This window comes from Neomonachus schauinslandi, chromosome X (assembly GCF_002201575.2).
Source record: "Neomonachus schauinslandi chromosome X, ASM220157v2, whole genome shotgun sequence".
In the NCBI taxonomy this organism is placed as follows: domain Eukaryota; kingdom Metazoa; phylum Chordata; class Mammalia; order Carnivora; family Phocidae; genus Neomonachus; species Neomonachus schauinslandi.
In genome coordinates, this window is record NC_058419.1 from 37076139 (window position 1) to 37089886 (window position 13748).

A 13748-nucleotide genomic window follows, 5' to 3' on the forward strand; every position below is an offset into this window, starting at 1 on the left:
TGGGGTTACTCCAAGCACAGTGAAATGACACTTTGACATGCATTAATCACGCAATTCGATGCTAAAGCCTTATGCCACATATTTGAACTCAGGAGCCCATGCATGATCCCAGTTCTGATTCTAAGTGCAATTAATAGCATTTGGTTAATACTGTAATGGCCAAAGGAGTTATTAAGTGTTATAAAACCAGGTATGCATTGCACATAACCACTAGGGCAGACATCACTGGCATGATCATTACCGTAATTATTAGAATATTTGCAATTATTATACATTCTGATGGCACTTCTAAACTTTTGTGATAAATAAATGTCTCGTGATCACTAGACAGCAGGAAAACATGCTGTCAATTGCAGAAGATCCTTCAGACAACTATACTTACCATATGACTACCCTGCTGACATAATTTCTTGTTTCTTTGAGAAGTTGAGATAAACTAGTCGATCAATGAGACCTGACACTTAAATTTGAACGTACGCCACAAAGGCACATCATCAGATGGCCATCTCATTACTCCAGATTGAGGTACAAATCCCAAAAGTTAAGACAGCTAATGGAGACCTAGAAGTATGAGCATCAGAAGCAGGAGCACATATCAATGCCTGACCACGGGTACAATAACAACCAGATGTACAACAAGCTGGGGATTGTCCGGTGTAGCCCAGGAGAATGGCAGCATGATACAACAGGCCAAGCATTTATCTTATCATAAGAAATGATCATGTATATCACTCATACCATTCTTCCCTCTGATTGACTTGAAGCGACCGTCACAGGTCTAGAAGTCTGGAAGGGGGAGTTCTGAAGTATTTGGGACAAAAATGGCAATATAAAGGGTAAGGACTTTTCATAGTTTAGTACCCCAAATCTCACCTCCCAACCTAATTTGAATCTCAAGGTCCAGACGTATAACCAGGTGTACAAGGTTATATGGGCCAACTAGCCATAGGACAATCACCAAAGGGCACACCAAATTGGAGTCCAAATATTCACAGTGACAGGCCCTTGGAAGACAACTGAACAAGACAGTTCAACAAATTGCTCAAAATTCAACCTAAACAACAGCAATAATCAAATTTGGTAATATGTCCCTCCCCCTCTGCGTGCGCACACACACAATACATTAGTGGCACCGTGGCAAATAGGACCCAATTTAAATGCTACCAACAAAATGATTTTAAAAGCTTATTATCATTTGGCATTTTTAAAAGTTAGTAAATGCAAACCAAAGGTGAAAAGAGTTAAAAAGTGCACAATTTGGCATCTTTAAATATAATGTGTGGACAAGTAGTTTCAAAAGACCACCAAGAGGACAATAAATGCATCAGATTTCCAAATTTAGCCTGTGTCTGTCTGTATATTCAAACAACTGCCTGCATCCAAACAGCTGCTTTATTTTAAATTGGGTGTGGTGGAGGCGGGGGTGGGGGTGGGGCAGGTTTTGGTTTGGTTGGGTTCAGTTGCATCAAACTGTTGGTCACAGTTGGAAAGAGTGCCCATCACATATCCCACCCCCAGCCCTCTCTGGTGGGTTCTTTGGGTTCTAACCGATGGCCAAGTGAAAATGCAGTCAGCAAGATGATGGTGATTCACTTTTTTTCATTTCCATTCAGAACCCCGAAAGAACAAAGAAAGAGCTCAAGATATATTGTATTATAAGATGTCAAGCAAGTTGGAAAGAGCGGAAAATATTTTTTAAAAATTGGAAAGGAACCAGAATGTCACATGAGAATAGTGGAGGAGAGAGCTTTCACATCAGACCAAAAGGAAGGAAAAAGAAAACGTGGCATGACAGCAGTAAAACATAAGAGAAGTTAAAGCAGAAGAAAAGCACATAGAAAACAAAAAAGGTCACAACTGCAAGCATAACATTCTTAAAATAAAAACAGGGAAGAGTTATTAGACCACATTTATAAAGTTGAAGTGCTTTGACTGTTTCAAATGTCAAAAAAGTCATAACATCTTTGTTCAGATTATAAAAATCATTATTATTATTTTTGGTGGTGACAGCAGTCAAGGCCATTTGAATAATGTTTGTGACTTCATGGATGAAATTGGTTAAATCCTACCACTGTCTCAACTTTATTAACATCAGTATTTCTTTACGTTCTCTTCTGCTTACTACTGAGAGTATAGAAATAATCAGCTCATGTCACTTTACAAGGCCAAGATGTTTACTCCGTTGTGATTTTATTCTCATATTATATACTTCTGGAATTGGGGGGAAAAAAAGGCAATTTGGCTGTCAATTCAGAGACATGGTTTGCTTCTCCAAATCCAGTCAATTTGTCCCCCGCCCCTTTTTGGTTCACTCAGTCATATGAGTTTACTTACTAACCGTCAAGTTACAAAACAGAAAATTTAATTATTCAACATCTAAAATTATCTCTGGTTTTAGAACCCAAGAATCAGTGGTGATGATATTATAAAAGATTTTTCTTCTGAATGCATTCAAAATTACTCATCATCTCAGAATGTACATTTTTATTGAGATCCTTACTAGTATGGAAAAAGATAGTTGATCCTCCTGGGGACATATTTTTAGCCACATCTTTTCCTTCATCCATCTAAAAACAAAGATGCCAGATCTTTAAAAAAAAAAAAAAAAGTACAAAATGACTGAGATCTTGCGCTATTTGAGCACTACAAATATCCAAAGAAAGGCTGACTCTATAGCTATGGTCTTTCTGGAGAATTCGTATTGGTATTTATTGTGGATTGTATATGTGTAAAGCACATAACCACTAAAGCACACATGATATATTCATAGTCTTCCTGAAACATGGGGTTTGTTGTTTTGAAGGCCTATGAAATATGCCCGTTAATAGGCCTAAAAATAAGCCATGTTCTTGAAATCAAAGGGAAGACCAGGTCAATTGTACAGAGATTTTTGGTTAGTGTGGTTAGCTGATCTGGGTAATCCAGGTTCCAATGTCAAGCCTGAATTATTCAGATGGACTGTATTCACTGGCCAAGTTGAGTCAGTTGATTCTCTGATTCACTTCAAACAATAAAGAACAGGCTCAACAGAGTCTCTCTACCGGGACTACCTCTCCTGTGCCATGGAAAATTCGCATTTTCAATGACATTGAAGACTAACTGCGATCAGACATTTTTATGATGGACAAAATAATTTTGCCAATACTCTTGCCACTCTCTAGTTCCAACTGGGATTGACTCAGCATAGTCCATCTTCCTTGAAATCATCCAAAGCATCAAGCCTGACATTCTGGGACATGGGCATGTTTTCTTGAAACCTATTTTCACAAAGGAATTTTTTCATGGCTTGCAAAGCACAATAAGGAGCTTACTTACAGTGAACTCCCCGGTGACTGCGTCAAACCCCACATGAATCGTATGTTCAAAGTCTGAAGGAAGAGAGATCTCTGGGCGTTCTTTCTCCTTCTTCTTATTGGCTAAAGGCAAAATGTTAACACGTATTTATTGGGGATATAGTTTTGTCATCCCTAAGTTGTACAATTAGGTTCATCAAAAACAATTACAAAGTTGAAAGACAACTGATTCCAACACAAGCTTAACAGGATTTAGCTCCAGAAATTATAATTTCATCTGCAGAAGTAGCTGAGAGTTTGACAAAAAATGTTACATCCAGATAATATACAAATTTCCCAAATCAAGTTCAAACAAAACTTGCGGTCACACTGATTTATGTCCTTTACCAGTCTAATAATGTAACCCACAGGTATGTAGGTGTATTGTGGTTAACTGGCTTTGTTGGATCGAATAGGACTTACTAAAGAAGCAATTCATGATGATCAAGTCAAGCTAAGGTTTACTATTACAAAGAAAGAACAGAAAAGTGCTGAAGCTATCTATAAAAGCGTTAATTGTTTCAGTGATAACCATAGTGAAATATCAAGAAGCTAGGACTTGTTTAATTTACATGTTTACATTTATGAAGCATATCTTAATAGACTCTTGGTCTTCTTTCAGTGAAAATACTACGGCAGACCATTAATGTTACACATCTTTATCACTAAAAATGGTTTTAATCATTTCCTACCCAGCACTTTGCTAGTAAAAAAAAATACAAATGGCTGATTTTTACTGAATTAATTTTATTTAGTTCTTAGTAACCTCAAATCAATGCTTTGGCTTAGTCATTCCAGTGTGTAGCTATTTTTCCATGTCCCTAATATATTTTTTTGTCATATTAGCCATTCAAAATCATTGTCCTCAAGTAGATTTTTCATAGTGACACAATTATGAATAAACACATCCACAGTTAATATGTCAAAAACCTTTAAAGATATTATCATTGGAGAAATTAAGTTGGGAACTGTAATGAAATTAGTCTATCTTGGAATAGATTCCAGGAGGAAGTTACTGTGGAAATGTAAAATGGCATCAAGTAGGTTCCATAATAGACACATAAGCAAATCGGAGCATGTATCTCTGATCGGGGTGCATTTCACACTCAAAAGACAATAATAATAATACTCACCCTCCTAATAATGGGAAAGTCAGCATGGTTTGCCCAATTGAAACCAGTCAATCTCAGAATTGCCAGGGTGGCCAACTTAGAACACTCTGGTTCAAATAGATGTTTCCTTGGCCTGAATTTCAGACAACATTCAATTAACCATATACGGTTTTGTGAGTTACCCAGGATAAATTTTCAATTCAAGACCTTTCACATTCAAATGTCATTCTCATGGCTTCTTGTCTCTTTCTACCCTCTCTCACTGCTCCCTATCTCCAGCTAGGGGACAGAGAGATGGGGCAGAAATATGTACATTCAAGGAGTAAGAAGATTAGGATACAGGATTAGGAAAGAAAGATTGGAGGTGGGGGTGGGGGGGTAGGTGGGGGACAAGGGTCACTCAAAGCCTCTGCCTGGCTGCGGAACACATTAGGACTCAATTTGAAAAGTACATATGTGCCATTCAACTTGACTTCAGCATAGATGCCGTGTTTACAGCAAGCCTACTTTGTTGAATATGATCCTAACAATGAAGTGTAGAGTTTTTTTGTGGGTACCTACTTCTGCTGTGTGTTTTGGCCCCATAGCTACCACTCACACTTGCTTGGCTGCCAGGCAGCTATCCTAGCCACTCCTGTAATCATGTCCTTGTTTTTCCTCTTCCCAGCTCTCCCAACCATGTTGGATGTGGCTGACTCCCTCTCTTTTTACTTCCTTCACAGTGTGGTCCCATTCTCCTCCTCCCTCTGTGACCATTCTTTATTTGACTGGCATCGCTTCTCCTTCTGCCTTTTCTAATGCAGTCTTTGGCCTTTAACAATCCTTTCTTCACCCCTGTTCCTCCTGGATGGTCCCAGATACTAACCCATGCGGTGTAACTCCCTGATCTGAGGTTGGCTGGGGATGATCCGGGTACTGTGAGACCAAACGCTTTATACAATTTGAGAGGAATGCTCCCTTTAAGGAAAAACACTCCAAGACTACCAGGGCCCCTCCTAGGGCTTTGGAAGAGCCCCAGGCTAGTGAGGAACTCTAGAGAAGTGTTATTCACTTCATAGTGAATCTACTTCTAGTGACAGGTGACTCTCTTGGGGTCAAAGACCACCCTGAAAATCTGAAGGCAGCTATGGAACTTCTGCCCATAAATTGCACTGAACATATCTACACAATTTCCCATATAATTTCAGAGGTTCAGAACTCCCCTGGACTCCAGGTTGAGAACCCGTAGCTCAGTCTACATCTCCAATCACTGTATCAACTTGCATTCATGACCTCTCTTGCCAGCAAACAGTCTCTTCTTACTTTCCATTAGCAATGGTTGAATGTTTAAAGCTTATTGACTTAGCCCTAACCACTCCACTTGGGCTGAGCTATAGGAATTGACTTCATGGAGTCTCTCCAGAAGGCTACCTGATTGCCAGTCCCTTACCAGCCTGATCATGCCCTTCCCTTCACTCAGGGCTAAGCGTAACAAAGGCAGGAAGCCCAAACTTGCTCTTCCTTTCTCTCAGTGAGATCGTACCACTAACCACGCAGATCGAAGAAGGATTCAGGCTTTAGACACCTCTTCTTTTGGGAGGCCCTGAGCAATGAAAAGATTACGACCCCCTCCCTCTCCAATATATAATTCAAATAAAAAAAATACTAAAGCATAAAAAGGTAAGAAAGTCCATAAAGTTCTGCTATTCCTATGGTGATGAAGTCTTTCTGAAAACTACATATACAAACTAAAAATGTGGCCAGGTTTTGGGGGCCCCTGATTTGCAGGGCCTGTAGCACACGTTAACTCTCTTTATTGGTAATTCAGCACTGACCCAACTGCCCATGCCATAAATTTGGGAGCTTCTCTGACTCCCACTGTATTTCTACCTTAATTGGTCACCAAGTTCTATTCCATCTCCCACACTCCCACACTCATCTTGAATCTCCCTTCTTCCTTTCATCCCCACAAACCATTACCTTAGTCTAAGTTACCACTATTGCTCACCTGATCTTATTGCCTCCAATCTTGCCTCCTGCTCTTCATTACTTTGTGGCCAGAGTAATCTTGGAAACACACAAATCTGACCACATTCCTGCCATTAAGATCCTTAAATGGCCCCCCACTCCCCATATGGTAGAAGTTCATGCTCATTAGCATGCTATCCAGGGGCCTGCATGATCTGCCCCCAGCTTACCTCTCCGTTGTCTATTCGTGCCATAGCCCCCATTGTCCCATACCCACGTCATGCTCCCTAAACTGCTCGATTTTCTCTTACTTCCAAGACTTTCATGCTAGGCCAAGGCCTGGCAAGTCTTCTCTCTTACCAAGATCCCTCACCCTGCACTTTGGGTGGGTGACTCCCATTAGTCCTTTTTCTTGAAGATTCACACCTGGGCTTCCTCTTTTTGGCAAATCTTGCTCTGTCTTCCCTCTGCAGACAAAGTTAAATGCCCTTCTCTTCATGCTCCCATAGAACTGTCCGGTGCATACTCGGAGCTTGGCATGTATCAACACTGGATTGTTATTTCTTCTTTACCTACCTGTATCTCTAGCTAAAACTGGAGATACTTGACAGCAGAGACTGTATCTTACTCATTCTTACAACCCTTAGCACCTGGCTTATGTCCACACACTTCATGATTTTAATTTATGGAACATTTACCATGTGCAAAAAGTGCTTCTAGGGTCACCTCATTTAATCTCCATCACAATCTCATTAGGTAGACCTTATTGGTATTGTATTAAGCGAGAGTGAGGTTCAACCACCACCCAGGTATGTAGCAGGTGTCAGAGCCAGAATTTGAACCTAGGTCCCAATTGTGTCTACAGGGCCCAAGTTCTTAACAGCTACACCATTTATTATTCAGTAACATTAAAAAAAAAAAAAACAAAAAACGAACATCTTTGAGCCCTAGTCTTCAGTAAGTGGTTAGTGACTAAATGGAGCTTAGGTGAGAATTTTTTGTCCTTTCTTTTCTGGAACACTAAAATGTCTGTATCTCCCCCAGAAAATTGTTGAGCATTGGCCATTTACATTAATATTAGAAAAACAACTTTCAGTTCTACTCTCCAATGAGGGTACCACTTCCTCAGATAATCCTGATGGACGCTGCTCATTCTTCCCCATCCCGAGTTCTTAGGGGTGGAGAAATGGGGAAGGGTAGGGTTTCCCCCTTTTAATTCCAAGCTGTTGATCTGAGATCAGTACTTCTGCACTTGCCTCCAAAAAGCCCCTCCTTTGAGGTTACTGCCATTCAGTGCTCTTGGCCAAGTCCCCTTATCCATTGAGGATTCGGGCTCCTGGTCTTCCTTCCTACCCTCAGTGCTGCCATCGCTCTGTGAAACGTGATATATAAATGGACATCTCTTTCACACTCCTTCCTTTTAACTCCTTGACCTTCCTCAACGCTAATGAGTTTCAGCTCCTTTCTAGTTCAATCTGCTCCCCTGGCCACCATTAACCCAGTGGTTGTCAACCAGGGCTGTTCATCAGAATAATCTGTAGAGTTCTATAAAAGACCAATGTCTAGGACCCATGCAGAACCTACTGTAGCAGGATTTCTGGGGGCGGGGAGACCTGGACAAATGATTTTCTAAGCTCCACAGATGATGTGCAGAGTGGAGGACCACAGGTACTCCAGGCCTTTTCATTATCCGAATTACCCTTTCTTTGAAAGATTAAACCCTGTTATCCCAGCCTCCCATCCTGCTATCTTTCCAGCCCTTAATCCTATTTTACTTATTCTTTGGTCTCAACAAAAACTCTAGTCCCTGGATCCCTCTATTTTTAAGCCAAGTTCCCAGTTTCCTCCTGGCCTAGACTCTTTGGTCCGTCTTTTAAATTGCTCTTAAGCCACTGCTTTGGAAGCAATGCCACTCTCTGACCTACTTTTGCAACTCTCCTGCAAAAATCTACTCTGAGAGAATCCAACCATGAAACCTCCACTTCTAGACTGAGGCTGATGAGCTATTGGAGGAAAAAATAAACCACACAGCTATGCAGATTGGTTCATACTATAAAAGTAAGAGGCCATAGTTGGGTTATCAGTGGTGCTTGACAATATTCTTCTTGTCTGTTGCCAACTTCCTTTCCCACTTCTCTTACTGAATATTCCAGAATTTTCTCACTTTGCTCAAACTTCTGCTTCACCCTCTGCTCCTTGACTTTCTGCATATCAAATTCCTCCACTTCACTGAGAAAAATGGAGGCCATCAGTTTGGAACTCCTTTGACTGGGCTTCCTGTCCCACCCCAACTGCATTTTTCTCCATCAGTAACATCTCATGTCTCACCGGAAGCAATGTGCCCCCCTCTGCCTGAGGTTTCTCTCTCCACTGGTGCTCTAGATACCAGTCCCTCTCACTTTTCCAGGGCTCTCACACCAATTATTGCCTATTTCTTCTTGTAGCTTCAAATCTCTCCCTCCCTACTGACAACTTCCTATCTGGCCTGCGAGACCTGCTGAGATCTCTTTCGTCCTTAAAAATTAAAACCCTCTGCCATCTCACATCTTTCTCTTGCTGCTACAGCTCCGCCTTTCCTTCTGGAGCTTAAACTTCTTGAAAAGGCAGCCCAGACTTCCTTAACTTTCACTCCTCAAACCAGTGCAACGAGTCCCTGAGGTCTCGAATGTATCTCCTACTTGAAAATGCGCACTTTTCAGTCCTTACAACTGTTGACCTTTCAGTCAAAACTGACATTGCTGACCCTGAACTTCATGAAACGAAATCCTTCCTGCCTTCTTTCACACAGTCCTTTCCTAGAGCCTGTTGCTGAATTTCTGGGTCTTCTGTTGACTCTTTAAACAGTACTTCGCAGGAGCTGTCCTAGGTCCTCATCTCTTCGTACCAACACGCCTCTCCCTTCGGCCACCTCACCTACTTGTACAGTTTCACTTCCCAGCTATACTAGTGGCTCCCCGTATGGATGTCCAGCCCTGACTTCTACCCTGACCCCATGGACTTGCATTCTGAACACCTCTATTTCGATATTTTCAAAAGTAAATGAATTTTCCACTGCCTTCTCCCATGCAAAACAAGAAATGACCCTTCTCTTATCATCTGCTTAGTTGCCTACTCTATTAATGCTTCCTCATAAATATTCCCTCTGTGTTGTCCTCTTCTGTTCTTACCGATAATGGCCCTTAGGCCAGGGCACTGTCATTTCTCACCTGCATAACTCCATCTGTCTCCTTCTGTCCCCTCCCCACCCCCACCACAATCCACTCTTCTCCTGTGGCTGGAGTGATATTTTGAAACACAAAATCTGATAACGTTCCTCTGCATCAATGCTTCCCCAATGCCTTCAAAATCAAATTCAAAGCCCTTAGCATGGCGTATATAAGCCCTCCAGGATCCTGTCCCCAGTTACTTCCATGGCTCAGTCTCCCACCCCTCGCCCACTCTCACTCTATACACTAGCTATTTGGAACTACTTGTAGTTGTATTCACAGCACCCCAATGAATAATGTGTCATGCCTACTGCCTTCGTAATGCTGCTCCTTCTACCTGGAATGCCACCCATCCCTGACATGGCTAGCTCTTTTCCTTCTTTAGGACTCACCTCAGTTCAGTGGTCACTTCTTCCAGGAAGACTTCCCTAACTTCACCTTGGTCTTGAAGAGCTGTCCCTCCTCAGTGCTCACTTCTGTACCGCACTTACCACGCTAAACTCTAATTGATGACTGACTTGTCCGTGTCCCCCACTAGGCCATCAGTTCCTTAGAGGCAGGAACTGGGACTTAGCCACCTCTGTACCCCAACATCTATCTAACACAGTGCCCGATTCAATAACTATTTGATGAATAAGCACATGCACAAATGAATGAATGGATGAATGACCTTCATTATGCAAAATGAGACCCGGTAAGATGGAGACAGGTCATGCCTATGTGCCTTTATGTGTTCATGGGTGAGGAGACTAGGACTCAGGTTCCCTAAAAAGGCTGTGTGGTGGGAGGGTATGTTTTAAAGTACTTGTTACAGTTGAAGATGTTGGTGGCAGCTTTGGGGCTGTTTTTCCTCAACAGCGGGGATGACTCTGAACTCATTCAGGCACACATCTTGCCAGATGCCAGCCTGGGGCCAAAAGCATATATTGGCAACACAGTTGGATAGGGTTCAAGGTACAGCAAAGCAACCAATTCTCACCCACATGGAATCCCTGGACGATGCTATGCTTGCCTTCTGAAAGCATTTGAGAAAATGGTCACCTGAATCTTCCTCGTTGTAGGAATTCCACTTGTCATCTTCCCCTAAAATTCCTGGAAGTTTTGTTGGGCCTTCTCATTGGATGATGTCATATGGTCACATCCAGAATTATGTTGTGGAGCACTTTCTAGCTCCTTGAAAATAGAGCATGCAGGAGAAGAAAGGGAATGGCAGAGAACATAGGAAAATGCTTTCATACATGAATGGAGCCTAAAAGCACAGAACACCAATCATTTTTTTAAAAAGCAATGGAAAGCATGCAAGGTTCCGGCATGGGGCATAGGAAAAAAAGTGACATTTAAAGCCACATTAATACAGAAGGCTAAAAGCAAAATATGATGTAAAAAGCAGAAATAATTTTTCCAAAGGAAAACACACACACACACACATAGAGGCTGGCTAGTTCTAAGCAGAAAGCATTTCACATGCTGGTAGTGGCTCTAAAAGGAACAATTCTGTCTTGCTACTGTCCCACTTTCCTTTCCTTTGAAAGTGTACACAGCCTTGTGGATCAGTGCAGTGACAGACTGCGCTAGGTGGCTCATTAGGAACTGAAGTAATATTCTAGACTTGTAATCTGACTGGGGAAACACACTTAGCAAATAAGAAATAGTGATCGATACTACCAGACCAAAGACAATTAGGTGCTAGGTTGAAAAGAATAGAGTATAAATGATGTAGAGGACAGAAAGCTGTGGTGGGTAGTGAGAGCTTATTGGAGGAGGTAGGACTTGAGAGATGGTCTTAAAAAATGGCTAGGCACGGGTCATGAGCTCAGGGTCCTGGGATGGAGCCCCTCATTGCATCGGGCTCCCTGCTCAGTGGGGAGCCTGCTTCTCTCTCTCCTCTGCCCCCACTCCTGCTCTCTCTCGCTCTCTCTCTCTCAAATAAATAAATAAAATCTTTAAAAAAATCAACAGGTAGGAAAGGGCAAGGCATGTAAGTAGAAAAAAATAGGAGAAGCAAAGCTTGCAAATAGGAACATATGTAGCATATCGATGAGGAAGTGGGAAGACACACAGGTAAATAGATAGGGTATAGCCTTGGAAAGCAGGAAGGAAGGTGAAATTGGAGATGGTAATGAAGAATGTGCTAGAAAAGGTTTTTAAGCAGGTGGATGATATAATAGAGAAGGTACTTTCTGGAAGACAAGCCAGGGAGCTATGTGCTGCTAGCTAGGTACACAAGGCTTGGTGGGGGCGGGCTTCAAAATGGTAGCTTACTTCACATAGGCTGAGAAGAAAAATACACAGTGGGGATGGAATGGGGAAACCTCTGTGTTACTGCATCTGTTGCCTCTAAGATCACCTACTAGGCATTTCTTCTAAACTGTGTGTGTGAGTGTGTGATCTCTGCAACCAGACTGAAAGTTGTAACCTAAGGGAGAGGACAGGGAATCTTGTCTTCTATGTACTATGCCCCACAACACTCAGCACAGAGCTGGGCACATAAAAAGCATACACAAATCTTTTCTGAGCGAAGTATACCAGGGAACTATAAACAGTGCTCCAGGGAAGCCTCTATTCACATCCAATTCTGGTCTGTCTCCTTTTTACACGGAGATAGCTAGTAAACTTGATCTGTGCTTCAAGTCAGCACACAGCCTAGCTTTAGGCATTGGCTGCTTGCACGTCTCTGTCCTGTGATGTTCCATGAAGTCCTCTGAGAGAAAGGCGGTCTAATAAGATATGTTGCGAGGAGGCTTGTACTGAAGTTGTGGGGGCTGGAGCTCTCCTGGGAGGGACCCTCACCCCGCAACCCTCAACTTGACACCAGAAACCCTCCTCCCTTCTCCCTACACAGGTGCAATCTGTACTCAAATGTACTCTTTAGCGGGGTGATAGGTGTTTCCTGTGGCTCACTCATTTCCCTCGTCCACTAAGAAGCTGCGAGTCAATGCCTCATAAAGACCATTTACAGAATGTTGCCCTTGTGGCCTCTAAGAAGTAAAACGCCTCAGTGTCTACCTAACTACCAGGAAAGTAAATTAGGTAGGGGAGTTGTTGCTTTTTTTTTTTTAATTCCAACAACAAAAAAAGCCATTCTGCTCCATCCTCTGATGCATGGGTCACAGAGCACACTGTGTCTTAACCCCTGGAGGGAAATGTTCTGAAGCCTTATACTTGGGTAAGAAGAAGTATTCCAGAGCAGTTCTGGGATACAGTTCCTCCTATGGCAACAGCAACCCTGCACATGGTGTCAAAGAGAGCAACAGAGCCAGAGGGACTGATTTCTGCAAAGATGATTCTCATCTCTGACACTTCTGCTCTGTAAACAAATATGGTTTGGGGACATAGGATGAAAGGGTATCTGACAATTTCTTATTCATTTTATGAAATGTGCATTTTTCCCTTACACAAGGGAGGAAATAATTCTCTAGTTTTCCTCTATTTTGGGGGGCAGGGCATAGACAGAATGTCACTTGCGGGTCTTCAAATTTATTTTTCCCATTGGAAATACTTGAAGGTACTATGTGGTGACTACACTGGAAAGTTAGGCACAAAAATAGATTTTATTCTTGGTGCTAAGTATTTAAAGAAATTGACAGTGCAAGGTGGGTAAAAGATTTAAAAAGAGGTTCTACGTCACAGATGTATTTTTGGCTTCAACCTAGCATCTTGGGCAAAATATATACTGATTCCGAGCAGAAAAGGAAATTGGTGTTTATTAAATGAAGAAAAATACCCAAATCTTTAAATACTGGATTATAAGTGAATCTGAGAGAAGGTGTGAGAGGTGACTGTCGTGTTCTATTTTCCTATGGTTCTTTCATAGTTTAACTGTAAAAGCATGAGTTATTATTTTTGTAAAAGAAAAAAAAAGATTTAAAAGCCCCCAGAATCACACTGGAATCAGGAAGAATTAAAAATTTCCTTTTTTTTTTTTTTTTTACAAAGGCTGTTGCTTTTTGCTAGCCAGTCAGACCCCCAGGAGTCACTTGTAAAGACAAAGGTAGGGCCCCCGTCATCATTGCAGGTTGAGAAAGGGGGTGAGAATGACCTGCGTGTCACTTGCTTCTTTAAAAATTCTACTTTTTCATATGCCACGGGCTAAAACCCTATTTTCAAAACAAGTTAGGTGGCCCCCATTTTATGGTAAGCAGTGGGATGTT

At 41.9% G+C, this 13748-nt stretch overlaps 1 protein-coding gene across 1 annotated transcript in view; it reads right to left on the bottom strand.

Moving 5' to 3' along the window:
• Nucleotides 1-13748, bottom strand: part of PAK3 (p21 (RAC1) activated kinase 3) — a 106184-nt gene that overhangs the window by 64419 nt on the left and 28017 nt on the right. Inside the window, exons 3-4 of the mRNA XM_044911971.1 lie at nt 3316-3416; nt 739-801 (exon numbers count right to left, since the gene is read on the bottom strand). Coding sequence (XP_044767906.1) covers nt 739-801; nt 3316-3416 — 164 coding nt within the window. The remainder of the gene's footprint in view (nt 1-738; nt 802-3315; nt 3417-13748) is intronic.